General features: G+C 42.7%; 1 protein-coding gene across 4 annotated transcripts in view; it reads left to right on the forward strand.

Moving 5' to 3' along the window:
• Positions 1–815: 815 nt before the first annotated feature.
• Positions 816–21,772, forward strand: part of Gria1 (glutamate ionotropic receptor AMPA type subunit 1) — a 303,637-nt gene continuing 282,680 nt past the window's right edge. For all 4 annotated transcript variants that reach the window (XM_026388267.2, XM_026388268.2, XM_026388270.2 and 1 more), the window contains exons 1-2: positions 816–897; positions 3,887–4,024. In XM_026388267.2, coding sequence (XP_026244052.1) covers positions 816–897; positions 3,887–4,024 — 220 coding nt within the window. The remainder of the gene's footprint in view (positions 898–3,886; positions 4,025–21,772) is intronic.

A 21,772-nucleotide genomic window follows, 5' to 3' on the forward strand; every position in this document is an offset into this window, starting at 1 on the left:
AGCTTTCCCCCCCCCCTCCCTTTACATTTCTTAAGAGGGATTTCTAGGGTCTTCCCCTCAGGAATTAGTTGTAGAAATAATTGGGCCAGTGGAGTTCAGGAGATATATCCAGCACAGCCCTTGCACTCCTAGAAAAAGTGACCTAGATCAAGCAGCTGGTGAATCAAGGACAATTGTGGGGACCCCCTGCCACCTACTGACTTACAGCTGAACCCACATTCCCAGTGGCTTGGGCCTGGCTGGGGGCTGGGGGAGGGCTGAGAGAGCTGAGGAGTGGGGGAAGGCCAGGGGGACTGTGGGGTTGCCCCTTTTGGGAACAAGCACCCAGCATCTCCCTCACCCACCCACCTGTCCTCCAAACACACAGGAGGGAGGATGAGGTGAGGCGGGGTGTAGGGGTGACAGGTAGGAGAGGACTGCCCTGGAACTCTGAGCTGGCTCCGCGGGTATCAGCGAGAGCCTGCCGCCTGTGCGAGCGTGAGGGGGAGAGTGACAGAGCAGGGGAGGGAGAGCGAGCAGGCTGCGAGAGCGAGGAGAGGAGGAGAGGGGGAGCGAGCGCTCCAGCTAGCATGAGGACGGGCTTCTCTTTCCGTGCTCAGTTAATCTGGCTGTCAGTTGGTGTTAACGCTGCAGTTTAAGTGCTCGGATTCCAAGGGAAACAGACAAACCTCACAGAAGGAAGCAAGCAAGCGAGGAAGGAAGGAACCGCGGGAGCAAAAGAACAGGCAGAGCAGCGAGAGGAATAAAGGGAAGGGGGGGAGACACCAAATCTATGATTGGACCTGGGCTTCTTTTTCGCCAATGCAAAAAGGAATATGCAGCACATCTTTGCCTTCTTCTGCACCGGTTTCCTAGGCGCGGTAGTAGGTGCCAATTTCCCCAACAATATCCAGATCGGTGAGTGCGAGGGGCAGCCTGGGGAGGGACTTTCTGGATCTGGCCAGGGATTTTGGGGGTGGGGGAATCTTTCACCCCCTTCCTCAGCAGGAGCTGTTGTGCTTGGCTATCCCCAGCGCAGGAATCCACTTGGGCTGCCCGCAGGGGAGGGGAGGGGGGCTTCATCTGATATGAGGAGGGGCAGAGGGGAAGTGTTCACATACACACAAACACACACGCACACCACTCACACTCCAAGCACCAGCGGGTGAAATGGAGGAACTGCTGCTTCAAAGGAAAAAAAAAAAAATCAGGCTGTCGCTTGGAAGGGGGTTGTGGGTGCTTAAGGAGTTAAGTCCGTTGCTTAGTAGATGGTGCCTGATTTCATTTATTTATATAAATATGTATGGTGGGTGTATTTATGCGTGTGGTTATGTATTAACTGTGCACATATATATTTAATTGCCAAGAGGCAGTGATTTCTTAGCCGGGAGAGGGGAATGAGACCCCCTCCAAGAAGGAATCAAGGGTGTCGGTTTATCCTAGGTGCTAAAATAATGTCAGCAGCCCCACTCTGAAGCAAGGGAGCTCTAGCTCCTGCTCTGGAGAGCTCTGGCTGCCTTGTCTTTGCTGCCTGCCATGCTGGGCTGGTGCTCCCCACTACCCCAATCTGGAAGTTACCAGCCTGTCTTTGCTCTATTCCTTCTGTGGCCCCCTCCTTGTAGACATTCGGATGGCAGATATTGCCCACCTTTGACACACACACGCGCACACAGGCTCCTCTCCCCTCCTGTCAGCTGTCCTCTACGCTGGGCTCCATCCTCCCAACTTGGAGGCAGGTTTCAACATGCTGCACACCTTTTGGTCCCCCCTCCCTTTCCCTCTCTTGCTGGTTGAGCTTCTTCTAAAAGGCCCCCGATCCTCCCTGTGTTGATGAGGGAGGTGACAGATATTGATACTTCTCATAATTATGGGGTGGGGGAAGAAGACCAACAAGGGCACTAACACCAATCATAAAGCGTGTCCACAGGTCTCGGGGCTCTGGTGTAGCCAGCATTTTAGTGCTGTTTGTGTCCAGGAACCAAGCAAGCTGCTGTGCTCTGAGGCATCTGGGTTGGCTTGGTTTCTGTTTTCTGTCCCCCTAAATGAGATAGTTCCACTTGGGAAAGTTCACATTGCTGACAGTGTGTGTCTTTGTGTGAGTGTGTGTTTGTGGGGGGATGTGGTGCAGCTGGTATTTTGTCGGGCACATGTGTGCTGCCATTCTGTCTCTTTCAGCCTCTCCAGCTATCTGGTTCCGAGGGTGGTTGGCTGGCCACGGAGTAACTTGCTTTGTTTCCTGACACCTGTTAAGCTACATTCTGAAGTGTGTATGTGTGTGTGTGCTCTGCTCCTGCCTTCCACGCAAAACTTCCTGCCTTCTGGAGACACTTCCCTTGCAGCCCAGCCTGCAGCCTCCTACCTCCACCCCTCCCACCCACTCTTTCATTCATTGCTGTCGAGGAGGAGGAAGGGGACAGAGAAGTGTTCGGGGTGTGGTCATCTGGAAGGGGAGGGTGGAGCCTCAGGATCCAGAATGGTTGGTTGTTTTTACTCTTTAAAATGGGGGCATAGGTACATGTGGAATCCACTCACTCTTATTCGTAGCCCTGTTTGTGTTTGTACTTATATATTGCCTATACTCTGCTGATTATAACTGCTTGTCTAGAGACATTTGGTCTGGCTTTCTCAGGGTGTTTGTGTACATCACCATGGGTGTAAATGCATGAAAATGATTTGTGTATGTGTGCATGTTGTTTGCTCATGTAGCTCTGCAGATTTTTCATCATTTAGCCCCAACTGGCTTGTTGAGCTTCTGAAAGCATTGTTCCTGTTTTCAAACAAAAGGTAGCAATGCTAAAATTGTATAACAAATACTAGAAGCACAGCCATCAGGCCGTACTTGACTCTACTTGTACGATCTCCAACAAAAACACTGCAATTAATTTTTCAAAAAAATTAAAACAGACACATATTGACTATGTAAGAAGTTAGAGGTGCATGACATTAGGACTGTGATTCCTATCGGATCTGAGATAAACTTATCTGTAAACATTCATTATAGTTCAGTCTCTAGAAATGGCTGATTTTAATTCACACACAAAAAAATGTAATTTAATACATTTACATGTTCACAGTAAATATAAAGGTAAGTCCTGTACTCTTTTGTTTCTTGAGACAGGAGCTGTGACAGGCCCCTTGACTGTGCTATTTACTGGAATAGAATGTTCATACCTCTTGACATTCTTAAGACCCCACATCCTTGAAGCACAAGGGTGTACCATGCAAACACCCAGTGGTAATCCCTTATGTAACAAGTCATTCTTAGGTAGCTGGGAACATGAGTAATGGAAAAAGCAAAACACTACTTGCAGAAATCAAGAGATTTCAGAGAAAATAGATAATAAATCTCAGAGGCAATAGAATAGTTAAACTGCATGCAGGTCTTGACAGGCCAAAGATCAATAGTGTCAAAGCAAATAGTTATAATGTTAGAGAAGCCCACAAGGTCCCAGTCCTGGTTTGGAGTCACTTTGCAACACTTATTAGCCCCGGCAACCAGTAAGAAGTAAGATCTGTGATCAGAGAAAGGGCCCATGCAAGACAAGTTAGGCTCAGATGGGATTTGTGTGTGTATGGGAACATAGGCCTCCTGGGCAGTTTGCACAAGGGAAGAAGAGAAGTGCCATGGGTCTCCTGTGTTCTCTTTAACCTTAGCTGAGCTGAAGGATGAGCAATCAGATCTTTGAGCAGAGTGATAGATGTTGGGGATCATGTCACATAACAGCTCATCTGTGGAAGTTTAAGCCTCAGCATCCATTTGGGTCTGTTTGGACTCTCATTCCTACCTCTAAAAAACTATAACTAATGAGATTGGCAGGGGAGAAGAGGGCTTATGTGGGGGTGGGCTGATGAGGAACTAAAATCTGTCTCTAGCCTAGAGACCATGTTGCATTTTCTTTCCTCCCAGGGGGATTATTTCCAAACCAGCAGTCACAGGAACATGCCGCTTTTAGATTTGCTTTGTCGCAACTCACAGAGCCCCCAAAACTGCTCCCCCAGATTGATATTGTGAACATCAGCGACAGCTTTGAGATGACCTATAGATGTAAGTAATTGCTTCTATTTCTGAGATTTCTTTCTGCGCCACACCAATGAAAGGAGGGCCTGTGGGTAGGTGGTGGTGGTGCCAAGATGACTTGGGTTGTCATTTGTCTTCATAAGAGAAAGCCCTCCAAGAAAAATTTCCAGAGCCTTTTAAGTGATTCCAGCAGTTGGTATTTTAGATCCTGCTATGCTTCATGAAATGGGTTTGCTTTTTCACTGTCAGCTAACTTTAAATGCCAGCCCGAGGAGTACTTGGGTTGACTGCATATCCCATACCTTGCTGAGGTTTTCTGGTTCAGCTGAGAGAGTTTCACACGTAGGAAACTTCTGAGAGATGTAGAATTAAAGCTTCTGACTTTAGAAGAAACTGTTCAGAATACTTAAGCCATGTCCTGTCCACAAGTTGAAAAGAGAAAAGTGTCTCTATAGCTCCCTAAGAAAGGTAGATGGTTTCCTATTTTCAGAAGCGACCAGTAATTATTAAAACTTGTTTCCTTACTTACAAAATGGCTTGAAGTGATTGATTGCTTAGAACATAGTTTGTAGACATAAAAAAAAAGAATCTGAAAAATTTACACGGTTTGTATGACAAGCTTTGAACATCAAAGAGTACAGAGGTGGTCTCAAGGAGAAGGGATAGATATATTGTTGATCTCTGAACTGAATGTTATAAAATATGGGCGACAAGCATCATTCTGAGTTTTTCTGGCAAAAAAAGAAACCTGGGTGGTTGGTTACATGATTGCCACTTTATGTCAGAGGAAAGTACAAAAATTAATCAGTAAAGACACTTTCTCTCTAGGGATTAAGATCAAATAGGAATTAATGGCAGGAAAGTGCGAAGAGAATGGGCAAGAACAATTTAGATTCCAAAACTGGATCCAATTGGCAACCATAGACTTTGTGAGTCACTGCTGAGCTGGAGACGGTGGAAGGCATGAACCATCTTTCATGCCCTTCTCTCATTCCCACACGGGGGGTTCTCAGTGAGTTGAATAGTCTTGGAAGCCTCAAAATGAGAATCTAGAATTCTCCCTATCCCCTAAGAGCACTCCTATGATAATGATGATATGAATTCCAAGAATTATATAAATATAATATGTAAATTAAATAAATAAATAAATATATATATATATATATATAAAATCTGATATAAATACCAGGTTTCATTACTGAGGACTCACTGTACATCAAGAACAATGATAAGTTCTTTATGGATATTAAGAGTATTACCATTTATTAAGCATTGCTACAGCCCATGTAAAGCACTAATTGCTTTTTTGTGAGTTAGTCCATTTAATCTTCACAGAAGCTTTTCAGAGAATTCTATATTATCTTTCTTTTAGAAATGAGGAAACTGAGGCAGCAACAAGTTATATAACTTACCCAAGGTCACTTGGGAAGAAAATGGTGGTCTCATGACCCCCAAGGTCTATATCTCTAAGCTCTGTGATAAATATGTTGATCCTTATGGTAACTTAATCATCTATAGTGCAATTACCCAAGAAGTAAAAAGGAATTTTCAGGATCTTGTAAGTCAGTGGCCTGATAAAGCATCTAAGGAGAAACACACAGAGTACTTAAAACTGTGGCTGTGATTTTGCATAGGAGCACCATTGAACTAACAAAATAGCAACTCTCCATTTTAGTAATGCTAAAACTAAAAATCTCTTCAACTGGGCTACTCCATGCTCCAAAAGCAAAGCCGGAGTTTAATTGTTTAATTGGTAGAGTAATACAGAGTAGGTATTTAGCTCTCAGATAACCATCACTTTCTTTTCTTATGACTTGGAGTAGGGTCTCTGAAGAAAGGATGTAGGTGTGGGCATCAAAGTATCTATAAACTACTGTGGATTATGCATAGTCTTTTGCATGCATATGCCAGTGTTAAGATATTTCTTGGGGAGAAGCATTACAGTTTTTGTCATATTCTGTAGTTTTTAATCATAGTCTCAAAGGGGTTCATTTCTCAGGAAGGAGTGCTTTCTTAGAGAATCACCAATCTATGGCTGCTATGTGCATTCATTCATGCTGCTGAGAATTGTCTACAGCAGAGTGTGGTGGAAAGAGAGGTCAGCTGCTTTCTTGGAGTCAAAATGTTGACTGGCAGGACAAGATAATAAAAGACAAAAATAGGAGAAAATGTTCTAAGGCAAAAGGTGGTGTTTTTATACTATTATCTTCACAACCTAAGACTTGATCTCTAATAGAATTGTTGGCTGTTTACCAGGGTGGCAAAAATATGGTACAGGCAATGTTGTACATTATGGCCAGTGGATCTGGGTCCTTGAAATGGTACTTGCCGTATGTATGTTTGTGTACAGGTCTCCATGCCTTTCAGCCTTATTCATTGGCTATTCTTTAAGTGTTTCTTAAAGCTGTGAACTGAGATGGAGGTTGGAAATGAAAAGATGATAAAATGCTTTACTTAAGAAAGTAGCTCATACTCCACTGGAGGACCCTGGTGTGGAGATTGTCTGAGAAGGAATAATGATATTTTGTTTATAGAACTTTAGTTTCTTCTTTTTCATTCCAAGATCAGAGGAAGTACTGGGCAATTTGGGTGGAAACAATGGCATTGTAATTCCTGGCCTGACCAAAAGAGTCTCTATTAATTTTCATGTAAGGACTGGGGAACTCTTTGGGGCATATTCACCATGGTCCATTGGTCTGGGAAAACTCTACATCTGTCTCAATTTGAATGCAATAAAAAAACATCAAAGTGGTTTGGGGCAGAATAAGTTAATTAGTCACGCATGGAAAACCAAGAAAACTATCTTATTCAGATTTAATTTTGTGTACTTTTTTTGAAATATGGATTAGTAGTTACCTTAAATTAACTGTTCCAGCTGTTCTTACCTCCAAATGATCAAATATTATTTTTCATAATTTTTGCTGACATCTGATTTTTTTTTTCTGTGCATTTTGCTATTCATTATCCCTCCACCAGAGGGTAGAGAAGGGAAGGGAGAAGAAGTGTAATTAGATGTGTTAACAACAAGGCATTAAAAAAAGAAGGTGGTGAATATACGGTAGCAGATCAGAGGATTCACAAGAGGAGCATTACTATTAGCACTGGCCAAGGGGAGAGCTGGGAATCGCCTTTGCATTCACTCTTTCTTGCTCTCCTTGTCTGCCTCCATGAACAGGAAGGCAGACCTTCCTTCAGCAACCCAAACGACTTGAGCTCTCCTCTCAGCATACTCCCAAGCCCACAAAGGCAGGTTGGGGGAAGCTGTCTCTAGAGCAGTACCCGTGCAGCCTAAGAAGTGCCTTTGTGATAAGTTTAATGAATGAATGAATGAAATAATGATGGAGTTCTGATTATAGGTCTGACATGCATTATTGCAACTCAATTCTTACCTTTCCATTCACTCTGCTATTTATTCACTTGTTTAGCAAGTACATGCTCAATGTCCAAGCACTGTGCCTTGGAATACAAGGGCCCACAAAGCCTACCCAGCCTCTTTCCTGGTAAAGCCTACAGTTTAGTCCTCAAACTTCAGCATACATAAAATTCATTCAGGGAACTTGTTTCAAGCAAGACATAGGAGCAGACTCTCTATTTCCTGAAACAGAAAATTTAAGAGTAGGTCATGGAAGGATTCTGTAATAGTTAGTATGAACATCACACTTGAAAGAACTCTTTTTATCTAAAAAGTTCTTCCATTTCTTTAGTAAGCATTTTTGAGCCTTTAGCCAAACCAAGATATCACATTAAGTGCCAGAAAGGCAGACAAAACTTCCCTGCCCTGGAGGACCTTATCCTTAGTGAGACAGGCTGTCCTGTAAAGAGAAAATGAAAATGTAATGTTTTAAAGTGCTAGGGCTGCAATTTATTGGAGGTACTTGAAGGCAGGGGCTTGCCCTTCATGGAGTGGTGGTTGAACTGAATGGTAAACAGAAGTTTTCCAGAAGGATAAGTGAGAGAGCAGGAAAAGGGAAGAGGCAAGTGTTTTCCAGGCAGAGAGGATGGCAAGTACAAAAGGGTGCCTTACCTGGCTGCGGTTTTCCGCTCCGACCTCCAGTGGCACTCCATGGCAGGCTTGACAAATGTCAAATGCTGCAGAGGAGGTCACCAGATGGCCTCCCCACAAGTCATTTCTAGTATAGATGTGCACTTTGGGGGCTCACTGTGCAAGAATGATGGGATTTCACATCAAAACTTGGACATCTTGCTTTCCTTAAAATTTGTAGGGTCAAATCAGGGAGGGTCACATCCCTGATCACAGTGGGGCCTCCTTTTATTATATACCTCCTTGAAAAGCTCAGGGACTTTCTGAGGCCAGCCTCAGAAACTTAGTGAGACCCTCAAGATGCATTGCTCATCTTTTCCAGAGTTACAAACTAACAGCCTTAATTTGCTTGACCTGGACAATATTTTTCAACATTTAGCATAAAAATCTAGATTTCTGACTTCTTTGAAAAAAAAATTAGGGCAATAAGCAATCCTGGGCCCACATTCCTGCTCAATTTCTGTTGTCTAGAGCCGGAGAAATTCCATTCTCTTTAAATATCAAGCAAACACGTTCAAGTTCACCAAAATTCTCACTACTCTCTGTTGAACATGTGACCATTGTTAACCCAAATTATATTGCTTGTCCAGCCTTCTAAATAAGCCAATTTGCTCACCCCTGATTTATATCCTTTATCTTCTGATATTTTATTATCTCATTCTAATATCTATTATTCACCCTGTAACAAACAGTAAAGGACACAACATGCTCCTGATATCAAAAAAATTAGTCTGAATACAGTAATGAAGAGAATAGTGTGGCCAGAAGGGGGACAAACGAAGTCTACTTTGACAACCTACTATTTGCCCCATACCTCACAGATGTTATCTTATTCAAGTTTTATGACAATCTTAAAAGGTTATTACCCCAATTTTAGAGATGATGCTACAGAGACCAAGAGAGATGATTTCTTCCTATTAGGCAACAAATAAGAACCCAAGTTAGTACGAGAATCCAGTATGGGGGATTTCAGAACTCAGTGAGCTTTCTCCCTTTGAAAATTTATAATTCTGTGGACCCCCAAATTGGAAGAGCCAGCAGGAGAATCACTTCAGTGGCGTTTTGTTCTGGGTTCAATATGACATCCGGGGCAGAAACCATTGGCTGTGGATTGTGGAGACTTCTTGGGGGGAAGCTGGGTCTTGAGCAAGCATGGAAAACAGAGTGGACTTGAGTGGTAACGTGAGAAGATGGTGTTTTGAGTGGGTAAAGTCACAAGATTCTTCCTCCCTTCTCCTCAACCACTGCTGCTTGGGCTTCTTCACCCACACCCTGCTCCTGGTTCCTGGTTCCATGGGAGATGTCTCCAGCTCCCTGGTTGATGTTACATTCTGATTTTGGCTCATGTATCCTCCCTTCAAGACACACAAACGACGTCCATGGTTGACTCTCTGTTCTTATAATACTGATGAGCATCAGCTTTTTGGTACCAAAAAGCACTTGTAAACATTTCTTCCTCTGGCTAGTTTAGACACCTGAGCTGGGAGCGGGGAGATTGCTGCTGTCCTCTCAGAGGCTCCGCACAGATAGTCACATCAGACATTTGTAATAGGGACAAGATTTGTTTTTTTAATTCGTTCATTCAAAGCAGGTTTGTGATTGCCCTCGGTGGGGCACATGTACCTTCGTTACCCCCTTTGTCCCCTTGCCCACAGCATTCATTGATTAGAGAATTCTTTCCCTCTGAATCTACACAGGACTTCATATTGCTCTTCACCAAAGCATTCTAAACAGCTGCTACAACTCCGAGCTATCGGTCAGAGCTGATGCAAGAGATGAAATCCATTTGCTGCTACAAAGCACTGCATTAGGAACTGAGGAAAATAAAATGTATTAGGCATTGATTCTCCCCTTAAGGGGTTCGGGTTTATATAGAGGAAGTGAGCATCAGCATTAAAACTATGACACAGGACGGATATCATCTCTCTCTCTCTCTCTCTCTCTCTCACACACACACACACACACACACACACACACACCCCATATTCAGAGGAGGGAAAGAAAACTTCTGGTTCTAAGAATCTAGGTTTCATCAAACAAGGACTTGGAGTTGAAATTGGAAGGCAGGCAAAATGCAGATGGGATATGTGTATATTATACCATGTTTTATGCAGTAGAAAGTACACTCAATTGGAATTTGAAGACATGGATTCAATGTGGGATTACCTTATTGAATTATTGTGGCCTTGGAGAAATACCACCTCCATGCTTATTTATAATGTAAAGTTCATGATCTCTGACAATCCTTCTAGACCCATATTTCTATGCTGAGAGCACATGGAATGCTTCAGGGAGGGAAACTCTAGTTTTTGGTGTGGAGGAGGGTCCCTAAGCCAACTAAGAATCTAAGAAAAACTGCACCATTCCTACCCCCACACCAAGTTGAATAGGCCCTTCTCATTTTTTTTAACACTAATGTGAGCATTAAGCATACTCTAGACTCCAGGTTCATTCATGCAATATTCAACAAATATTTATGGACTATTTAACTATTGTGAATCAAAACAGAAAGCAGTCCTGCACTAATGGATTAGCTGCTAATAAGGGATGCAGACATGCATCAGATGATCACACAAATAACAGGATCATCATAGGTTATGATAAAGGATCTAAAAGAAAATAAGGAACTGAAAGCATATTACCAAGGAGCCAGCCTTGGGCAGGGGTAGCAGGTGTTTCATCTGAGAACTTGAGTTTCTGGTGATGTAGTGCAGGGAACAGGAGGAGAATTCTAGGCCTGCTCTGGATAGAGGCCTATGTGGGAACTGGGGCAAAGTGTGGGGCTGGAAAAGATGCCAAGGTCTGCCACTGGCTATGGATTTTGAGCTGTGGGAAACCAACTGAAGCATTTCATGTGAAGGGCCTGGTTTAGACTTCTGTTTTCTCACCAGGAATCAGATGTTTGGGGGGCCCTTTGCCACACTCACATTGCCTGGAGACTTTCAGTTCATGTAGCAATGGCCTTCCATCCATTACTCCTGTCACTAGTCTGGGATGGAATCTGGTGGAGGGGCAGAGGTCAAAGACAGATGCTAAGGGAAAGGGAAGCTCATGGTGGAATATGTGTGAGCTGCCTTCAAACATGGCTCTGAGTGGGCATTTGTGGAGATCAGAGGCTGACCCAGCGAAGGGCCTGGAATTCCAATAAACCTGAGTCCTGATGGGGTCCTACCATATGACTCTGGGACTCAAATTCCCATTGCTCTTTCCTCCACTCACACCTGCAAGCTGGTCCTCGCATGTTCCCCTTTGAAATTCTGACCGTCGGGTACCAGCCTTCTCCTCCACAGAGCCTGCCTTCTATTCTCATATTCATACTCTCCTGTACCTCTGTACCTTCCCCCTTAGCAAATGTCACACTTAGTCCTAGGTTTTGGCCACCTGATCTTTCTTATCTGTCAGCTAGACTAAGCAACTTGAGGTCAGTGACCTGGTTTTCTTCAACATCCTATTGTAGTCTTCACCAAAGGACAGTATCCAGTGGTGCTTGTGGTGCTAATGAATGGCACATGTTACATAACAGCAGCGGCAGTGATGAGAATAAGCCCGGATTATGACTGTGTATGGTGATGCTTTGATATTATGAGTTTTGAAATTTCCAGCAGGTTTTGTTGTAAATTTTTATGGATGGTTATCATTGTATAACTGGAAAGTGATGAGGGTGAAAACCAGGTATAAGTCAAATGGAAAACTCATTCCAGCTCCTTTATGGACCATTGACATGAAGGGTCCTAAATAAGGTACAAGGGCCCATTTTCTAAATAAAGGATTTCTGGTCCAACGTCTGGTTCTGCCATTGATGCATGATCTTCATATGACTCAGGCTCGTTGATTCTCCTTTTTTGAATCTTAGTTTTTTTTCAAAAGAGGGTAATAATAAGTGTCAACCATACCTCATTTTGGTGAAGATATTGTTTCAAATCAACTTTCCACTCAATGAAATGCCATGAAATGCTTCCTTGTTCATTGACTGCCTGTACCCCCTCCTCCGGCATCATACATGCTGTTTTGCCATCTGGCCCATTGAAGCAGCTTGTGGTGCTACCTGCTGACTCTGGTCAAGGTGTTCAGGGCACTGAGGTTAACTGGAAATCTCTTTCCATGCCCTGCTGCTCTTGTGACAGTGGTGAGTCCCACCTGGTGTCCAGACAACACAGGGCAGCCCGAGGAGGTCTCAGAGGATGTGGCAACACTGGAGTGAGTGACAACACTGGATGTGAGTGAGGCAGGTGGAGCCCAATGAAATTGACACACAATGATTAGGCCTGTTCCTAGGACATTCTTTATGTCCCAAAGGATGGATATGACTTTTTAAAAAATCGTTATTATTTTGTGTACCAAAGTATTAGTTTATTATAGAACACAGACACTGAACAATTACACTGAACTTGTGTAATTATAATACCAAATATAAATTCCCCATCTTTTCTTCTGAATATATCAACTTAAAATTTAATAGATTTATTTACCATTTTATAACATAATCTTTACTTCCTATAACATTTATGTTACTTTTACTATTATACATTCATTTTTAATGGCTTCCTAAAAGCCCATTGTACATCTGTACCCTAATCTACTTAAGCCATTTCTATTTATTGGATGTCTAATTTATTTCCAATTTTCTTCTTAAAAATAATGCTTTGATGATTACCCTAAAATTTTTAATTATTTGTATGGTTTTTTTCTGATTTTATGAGCATTTCAGACCACTAGAGAAATTTCCAGTTAGATTTAACAGAATAATTAGTGTATGTAAGCTAGAAGATAACTTGTTCAATGCCAGCTCAGACAATAATTTGCTGTATGACCTTGAGAAGTCTTTGTGTCCAGTTAGTTTGCAGATGTATAATACGGGGTGATAATACCAGATTCTCAGGGTTATTAGAACAAGCAAATGCCATTACTTTTATGAAAAAGCTTTAAAAAATCAGAAGTGCAAGGCAAATGCAGGGTAACATAATTAGCCAGGCTTCTTATCTATTAACATAAATGCACCATAAGTACAATGTGACTAATTAATCTTTAGTGTTTTCCTATGAGAGTGGTCATTATCTATGAATGAATCTATTTTGTAGATGGGAAAAATTGAAATCTTAAAGCTAAGTTTATCCCAGGTCCAAATATGTAGCAACCCTAAATCTGAAAACATTTCTTTTTATTTATGATTCACTCTACATGAATGGACTAAATATTTGGGCCATAGAGTGCCTTTGGCTTAAGAGATCATTGGTTATAGGGACAAAGGGCCAACCTTATTTGGACAGGGAGCAGTTAGGACTTTTTGGTAGCAAGTAATAGAAACCAGATTAATTAGATAGTTTAGGTTAGATTAGTTAGCTGTAACTAAACCTGATTAGTTAGATAGTGTTAAGTACAGCTGGATTCAAGGATGTGAAGGATATTGTCATGACTGAGGCACGTCATTTTTTTAAGCTCTGTTTTTTCTAAGTTGGCTTTATTTTTATGCATATGTGTGTCACACAGGAGAGCCCAGCACATACAGCCTTTACCTGCCCAGCTCAAAGTACAGTGGAGCATGAACTTTTCCTTCCCACCAGTTCCACAGAAGCCCCAGAGCTGATGTCCTTGAATAAAACCAGGACACATGCCCATTTCTGAATGTGACACAGTGGCTAGTATATTGTAGACTTTGAGTTGGCCTCCACTTCCTCAAATGATCATTCTTAGATTGCAGGGTGCTGAAAAGGACCAAATGATTGTTGATTTAAATCCCCCCAAACTGTGTGGATATCAAGGTGGTGCAGATGTCTCCTCACCACACATCTTTAGAAGGAAAATTGAGAGAGGCTGATGCTAAACCAAGGCAGACAAAGGTCAACAGGCTAAAACCAGAAGAGTCACCAGGAAGAGAAACCCATACAGGGGATTCTGGTGGGTGGGGCCAGAGGAGAGGTCAAGGCAGGAAAAAGCTTTGAAATTCAGGCCAATGAGTTTCTCAAAGCTGTGAGGAATCTTTGAGAATCCCTGCCCAGCCAACAAACCTGTACTCATGGAAATTTTAGGAGGTACACAGGGACACCCATGTGGTCACTTTAGAGCACTCTGACAGAGTATTGAGGCTGTCAACCTAAGGTATCTGGTGATCCTGATACTCTCCCCCAATGACCAAGATATTTCCTGCTGAACTCGCTCAAGCTACTGTGCACAAACTCTTTAACAATCCCAGTGGGAATCTTGGCTGCAAATCTGATAAGCCCACACCACCAGATGGTAGAGACTTCTAATTGGTTCCATCCTGTCTAGTTTTTGGCAGGAATGAAACCTTCCCTATGCCTGAAGGGTGGGGACAGGGAGAGCCAGGACCAAATGAAGGAGTCTTTAACCTCTGTTAAACAGGCCAAGATCTTAAGCTGGTCCCTATCCAAGGTCAACAGGGTGGCACCGTTCTTTCACTTTATGTTATGGATTTACGATGGACTGAAATTTCAAAACTAACACTGATGAGACACAAGGCTGTAATGGCTGGAAAAGGATTTAGCTAAAAAGGTCAACTCATCCAGAGGAGGACATTCATTTAGTCAATCATGAATATTTATGGAGTATTGTAGTAGATCAGATTATTATTTGGCAATTCCTCATCTCACTCCCTCCAGCTCCTTCGGAAGAGTATACCCCCCTGATTCATTAATGTTGTTTCATTATATGATTTGCTTTGGCAACTTTGATATTAATAGACATATTTCAAGCCAAGGCCCTGGAAAGAACATGTCTGAGAGAACTTGCTGGTCCCAGGAGAAAGGCAAATATAAACCGAAGAAGTGCTCCAATAAATCCAAAGGCTAAAGTCTCCAGCAGAGCTGTCCCAGCTAGCCTGTAGACCTATGAGCACCATAGTAAATGCTCATTGTTATACGCCACCAAATTGGGGTTGTTTTGTTTTGCGGCAATCGCTGACCATTATAAGCAACCACTGTGTGTTTAATACATCACTAGTCACAGAAGAAACACTGGTAAATGATAGTCTTATTCTAGTTAGGGAGACAGGTAATAAATACTCTTACAAATACAAAAATAAAGGATTATTACGAGGCTCAGAAAGAAAATAGAATGTAGTGATATGGTCACTATGGTAGGGAAAGATACCTGCTGTCAATCAGATGGTCAAAACAAATTTCTCCAAGGAGATGAATTTTAAACTTAGACAAAAGTCGGGAAACAGTAAACTCCATCAGGGAAGTTAGAAACCTGCCTCATGGGCAAGTTGAATTGAAAATCTTGATCTAGGCAGGGGAGAGTGAGGTACCTTGGAATAATCCCCTGCAAACTAAGTCTCTCAATTGTCTTAGGGAAGACACTGGCTTCTGCCTACTTTGTTCCACAGGAAAGTCAAGGGCCAACAAAGATGCACTTGCTTCTCAGGCTAGATGGCCAAAGGGCAAGGACGAAAGTGAGCATGGCAGGCAGAGGGTAAGCTTTGCTCGGGTCTTGGTAACAGAGAGGTGATGGAATTGACTATAGTTCTTGTCCTGCTCCTAAAGAATCAAGAATTGCTGCTTATGAGGCTAGTAGGAGATGAGCATATGCGTGTACGTTTATATATATATATATATATATATATATATATATATATATATATATTCATTCTTTCACTGGGGAGGAGAAGAAACTAGAAGGCTTCTAGATCCCTTTCCAAGTGTGCGATTATAAAAAAGGATTCTGAGATGTAAATTACGTGTGAAGGAATGTTAAATTGAAGAACTTCATCTAAGCTGTGTGCCAAACTCCATTAGTTAATTGAAGTGGTTAATTAGGGGAGAGTCTCTTTGAGCAAACAGGAGGAGCTCCAGCATCCCTACTTACCTGGTAAAGGCCACAGAGGTATCACAGCCTCAAGGGAGGACAGAAAACACCTAATATAAGCCCTGCATCTAATCTTCACTTCAGACCTTGAAAAGCTAGAGTGTGAGGGAATGGGAAGCTCTTCAGGGTCCACGCGCACTCTAGACAAATCGGGAACACTGTTTACCTGAAAATGCACCGATTGGCTTCCCTTTCTTTACTCCAAGATCATTCTGAACCTTAAAATATGGTTTCTATTTTTTCTATTCTAACAGACCAGGTTCTCAGCAGCAAATTCTGCTGTCTTCCACTTGTTTCATGTCCCCTGAGACCTGTAGGAGTCCACACACCCCTCCCCAGGAACCCTTAGCTTTGCAAGGCTGTGTCTCCAAAATCCCACCAAGGGGGTTTCTCTGTCTTTTTGTTCCTTTTTTTTCTCCCCAGTGTCTACCCCTTCCCCCAAGATTCTGGCCTTTACATTTGGAGCTCAATATATCAAGAACAGAACTTAGCATCTGTGCTGACAGCTCATTGCTCTTGTCTCACTTTATTTCTGTTGAATCATCCAGGCTCAAAACAGAAGTGTCTTCCTTGATTCCGCAGGTCCTGTCCTCATATCCACCTGGGTATGTGAGATATGCTGGTCTCACCACTACTCTGACTTTTTAATTTGTCCCCATTTTTTCCTTCTTTTTACACAGGATGATGGCTTTAGGTCTCTGACCAGTCTCTCCACACTGTAATCAACAAACCTCACAGCTGGCAGAGTGATTCTTTGAAGAATCTTTCTAGTCTTGAATATCACCTGTCTCAAAAATAAAATATATATATATATATATATATATATATATATATATATATATATATTATGTGTGGCTCCCCACCTTGTTGGAGGTTCAAAATCGGTCCAGAATGCGAGTTTCTCCATAACATTCTCTCAATCCACCTGCTTCTTGAGACTTGGCTAACACCTTACAGCCAACCAGGTAGCCCAGTGCTGCCCCTTCTCTCTCTGCTTTGCTGTTCTCACATCACTGCTCCCACCTGGCAGAACCCTCACCCCCAAATGTTAATGCTTCATCCACATGTTCAGTCATGTTTAGGTGGGTCCCACATGATAGTGTTTTATAGATGAGAATCAAGAAGCAGCACCCATTCTTCCCATGGAGGATCATAGGGGCACAAGAGGCTAAGCCTTTTGCAAGTATATTTAAATCTGCTGCTTATGTCATGCCCTGTAATATTCTACTGGTTCAAGCAAGGCATATGGCTAAGCTCCTAGGGCAGGAAAATATACACTGCCTTCTGAGAGGAATGGCAGAGTTACCTTGCAAAGGGAGTGGTTGTGCAGTTCTGTAAGGATAATCCAATGTACCACAGAGGGGACCCAGCGAAGCCAGATGAGAGGTTCCTACAATGGTCTAGATGACAGATGATGGGACTTGGACAATATCTTGGATTCTCAGATGTTCCCTTTGTCTTGTGAAGCTACTTCTTATTCCTTCGGTTATGGCTGATTCCTTTTTCCTTTATCTTATTAGCTTTCCCTTTTTGTACTCTTTTTATTGGCCCTTTAGATTTTCTACTTTCTGTACTTAAGACAATGTCCTATCTACTGTTGAGACGCTCAGCTCTTGGAGGGTGGAAGAATAAGATAATATGCATTTGTGGTTCATCTACCAAGGGCTCAGTACGTTATCTCCAGGGTAGTATAATGGCCAAGACTTACACACTTTCCTGATTTGGGATACTGGTTGATCTTTATAATTGACTTAACCTCTCAGAGCCCTGGTTTTTCATTCATAATACATGCTTCTTAGAGTTGTGTGGATTGAAGGAGATAAAGATGGAAAGTACTTAGCATAAAACCTGTTGTAGAGGAAGTATCCAATAAATGGAAACTATTATGGTTTGTTCAATTTGATTGTTTATGATGGCACGCTTCTTTGGAATTGCCCTCCAGAGTCTTCATCTAAATATCCAACGTTCTTGTTGAAATGAGGGGCATGGAGAATAAAAATGCTCTGGATGGGATTTCGTAATTGAGTTAGGAAATATCTAGCTCTAAATCCTCTTTGATCTGAAAATGACGGCAATAACAAAACCCCAAAATAGAGCCACTTTGCTACTTGTTTCCTTTTGCCATCTGCCAGGATAGATCTCTTTAGTTCTCCAGGTCTTGCTTAGAGTCAGCTGCCTTAAAATAATAACATAAAATAAAATTTAAATTTGGCCCAGTACTTATTTGGAGATGACAAGGCAATATACTTTAGCTAAATATATAGCAAGTGGCTGCGGGAGTGAGATATAGGACAGTGTTGACTAAAGTGTTTGAGGAATGAACTGCTCTCAGAAAGTGAATTTTAGGACAAAAGGATTAATCAGAACCTGACTTTCATAAAATATTTGTAATTGAGGCAGCTTCTGAAGTGCACTCCTTGGCTCTTCTAAGATGACCAGGTTGATTCTAGTTTAATGTTGCCTTGATCATGAGTCTACTCTAGGCCAGGGGGCGCGTTGTGAACAGAGATTGTCCACAATTGTAGATGGGAATGGAAGGGAGGGGGGTGAACTCTTTTTTTGGCTGTGAAAGTGGAGGAGAATTAACATAGAGAATTTGGAGAGCTTCACGAGGGTTTCAGGGAGCTCTGGGAGATTCATTTGGAAGAGTGAGCTGGCTTCGGACTACAGAAGGCTTTGAAAGCCAAGGAGAAGTATTTCTGAGACAGAATAGTAAAGTTTTAGGCTTATCTTCCAGAATTCCTCTTTATACCCAATAAGGGGGTTTATTTAGCAATCACTAGAATAATCCTTGGCAAGAATAAAGTTATTTGACATCCAGTGACATGGAACATCCATGTGTCTATACGCTAGACCCTAAGGGGCTTGGTTCTCAAGGATCTTAGGGATTCTCCAGTTGATGAGGTCTTCCCACTAGAACTCTGAGGATCTGAGGATGTTGACAAATTTCATTGGGGATGTGGATGATTAGGGCAGGTTGCAGCCTCCAAAATTTAGCCATGCTGGATTAAACAAAGTAGGAAGGGTGGGTGCTATTCTTTAGGATTTTAAGGAACTTTTAATATGCTAATGTGTCTTGTTAGTTTCTAAAAAGAGAGTATATATTTTTTTCAAATTCCATAGTCCCTCTTTCTGCTGAGTTGTCTATTAATATCTCCCGAGACTCAATGCCTAGTTTAATTCTATTATACATACAGTGAAACTAAAGCCCAGTGAGTATAGAGGGATTTGTTTGCAATCCCTTACTGGCCAAGTCATGGTTCTACCACACGACTTCTGACCACCAAGCAAGACCTCCTGCCCCTCTTCCAGGCTCCCTATCAAATTTTGGAGCGAGTCCTCCCAACAGTTTTACCCACAACAAGGAATTGCTGATGATTTCAGAATGAACTGGCAGACGTGGGACCAACACTTGCCAAATTGGCACGGGCTGGCCTTGCTACTGTGTTTCTTTTCCTTGTCCTTACAAAGTCAGTTCTGGGTAACCTACCTTCCTACGTCCACCCGGGAAATAGCAGCCAGACTCCACACTGCTGGAAAAATAAAATAAAATAAAATCCCCAACTTGGTTTCAAAAAGAGGTAGGTAGGTGGAAATAAATTATTTTAAATGTGACCCACAGAGTTAATAAATAAAATAAAAGAGCCAGGTTGCACCCAGGGGTTGAGGAGGAGATGCTGAGACACAGCAGGGAGGGTGACAAGATTAGGTGGGGAGACCCTGTTGTGACCCTGAGGCAGAACAATTCATATTGCCCAAGGTCTTTACCTGAGGCATCCTATGATTAGGATTCCCACAGATATTATTAAGAAATTCAGAAAGTCAGCAATATGGAAAACATTTCTAGTGAGGCACAGGTGGAGTGGCTAAGAATGAAGGACAGTGAGTGTGAGTCTCCCCAGACTTCTAAACAGTCATCATGGAAAAGAATTGTACCTATTCTCTGTGGTGCAGGAAGCCAGCACTGGGGCCAATGTGTGGCAGCTGGTGGTGGTGAGGGTTCCCTTTCTGTGGTTCTGGGCATCTCCCAGTCAACATGGCTACTGGAAATCTGGCCCTTCTACAGTATTGAATTCCCACCCTTGCCTTGATAATCTGTGGCATGGCTTCATAGTCACCTGTTGGATTCAAACTTTCCCTCTCCATTCTGCCTGGACCAACAGAGATACATCTAAAACCATGGACTGCGAATCAGTTGATGTGTGCCCCCCAAACTTTGTACGGTGAAGCCCTAATATCCAACGTGATGGTATTTAGAGAGGGGGACCTTTTGGAAGATGATTTGGTTTAGATGAGGTCATAAGGGTAGATCCTCATGATGAGATAATTATTGCCCTCATAAGATGCACCAGAAAGCTTTCTCTCTCTCTTTATGTCTGTACATGGGCATAGAGGAAAGTCCATGTGAACTCAGAAAGATGGCAGCCATCTGTAAGTCAGGAAGAGAGAGACCCCCTCCCTGCTGGCACCCTGGTATCTAACTCTCAGCCTCCTGAAATATAAGAAAATGATCTCCATTGTTTAAACTGCCATTCTGAAGTATTTTGTTACAGCAGCCTATACTGACTAAAACAATTGACCATTAAGTTGTTTCCTCCATGATAAGTAAAACTACATCAGTGGTGGATAGGATGCAAACAGATGCTTAAGGAAAAGAGTGGAGGGGTATGCATTTGGGAACTCGAGGGAGTCCTATAGACCAGACCTCACATTTTGACAGTTCTGCTGAGGGCTGGCCCCGCGCCCAGCCTCCTCCCACTTCTCTTCATCTCACTAGACCAAGAAAATATGCACATCTGTTATCCACAAATACTCTGAATTCCCCCGCCAACGCAGATCCCCGGGAAAACCTAACACAAGCAGAACAGGGGAGGAGATGCACAGGGCATTTGGCGTTCTTCAGGAGGAGGGTTGACTTTTCTGACACCCTCTCTCTTGGTCTCTTAATTTGTCCTGAGTCAATGAGCCACAGCATGTCCCAGAGGAAAGATGGAAATAGGACAAACGGGCATAAGCCTGGGTTCCAGCGCTGATTAGCCTGTGATCTTGGGTGACTCGCTGATCTTGTCTTTGTTTCCCTTTCCCTCTGTGACCCTGACAACTTTCACAGCCTCTGTTCCCCCGTGTATCCCTGTTGAACAGAGATCACAAAGAGTAGTGGTTATTGAACCCAGACTTTGGTGCCAAATATCACATGAATTCTACATCTGCCACTTTCTCACCTTTGGGCAAAATTATGTAATATCTCTAAGTTTCAGTTTTTATAGCTATTATATAGGGTCATTAGCAGCCCCTATTGTGAATTGTCTTCACATGTGTGAAATGAAAAAGTACTCGTGCAATGGCAAACATGGGTCTATTATGCTCAGTGCACATAGTTCTGCTTTGCTATAACATTTCTCGCAGTCAAAGCAGCATGCTGCACCACACCTCCAGGCTCAGACCACGCTGACCTAGGAAACTCCTACGCCTCTCTTCATCGCTTCATGATGCAAATGAGAATCCAGGGAACTCAGGAAAGACCCTCTATTCTGGGCAGGTAGCGATTGCCACACTCACAAGGGAGCAACACTGTGTGACCTTCTGCAATGACTGTGCATCAGCAGCCGACATGTTGTGATGAGACTTTAATAAGACTATCTTTCCTTACCTGTGCCTGTGGGTCATGTGCAAGAAATCATTGTTCTTACTTTTTTTGGGGGGGGTGGTGGGTGGGTTCCAGGGATTGAACCCAGTGGTGCTGAACCATAAAGCCACATCCCCAGCTCTTTTTATTTTTTTATTTTGAGACAGGGTCTCAATAAGTTGCTTAAAGTTGCTGAAGCTGGCTTTGCACTTGTGATCCTCCTACCACAGCCTTTCAAGCCCCTGGGATTATAGGCGTGGACCGTCACGCTTGGCCAATTCTA

Source organism: Urocitellus parryii, chromosome 1 (assembly GCF_045843805.1).
Source record: "Urocitellus parryii isolate mUroPar1 chromosome 1, mUroPar1.hap1, whole genome shotgun sequence".
Classification (NCBI taxonomy): Eukaryota; Metazoa; Chordata; class Mammalia; order Rodentia; family Sciuridae; genus Urocitellus; species Urocitellus parryii.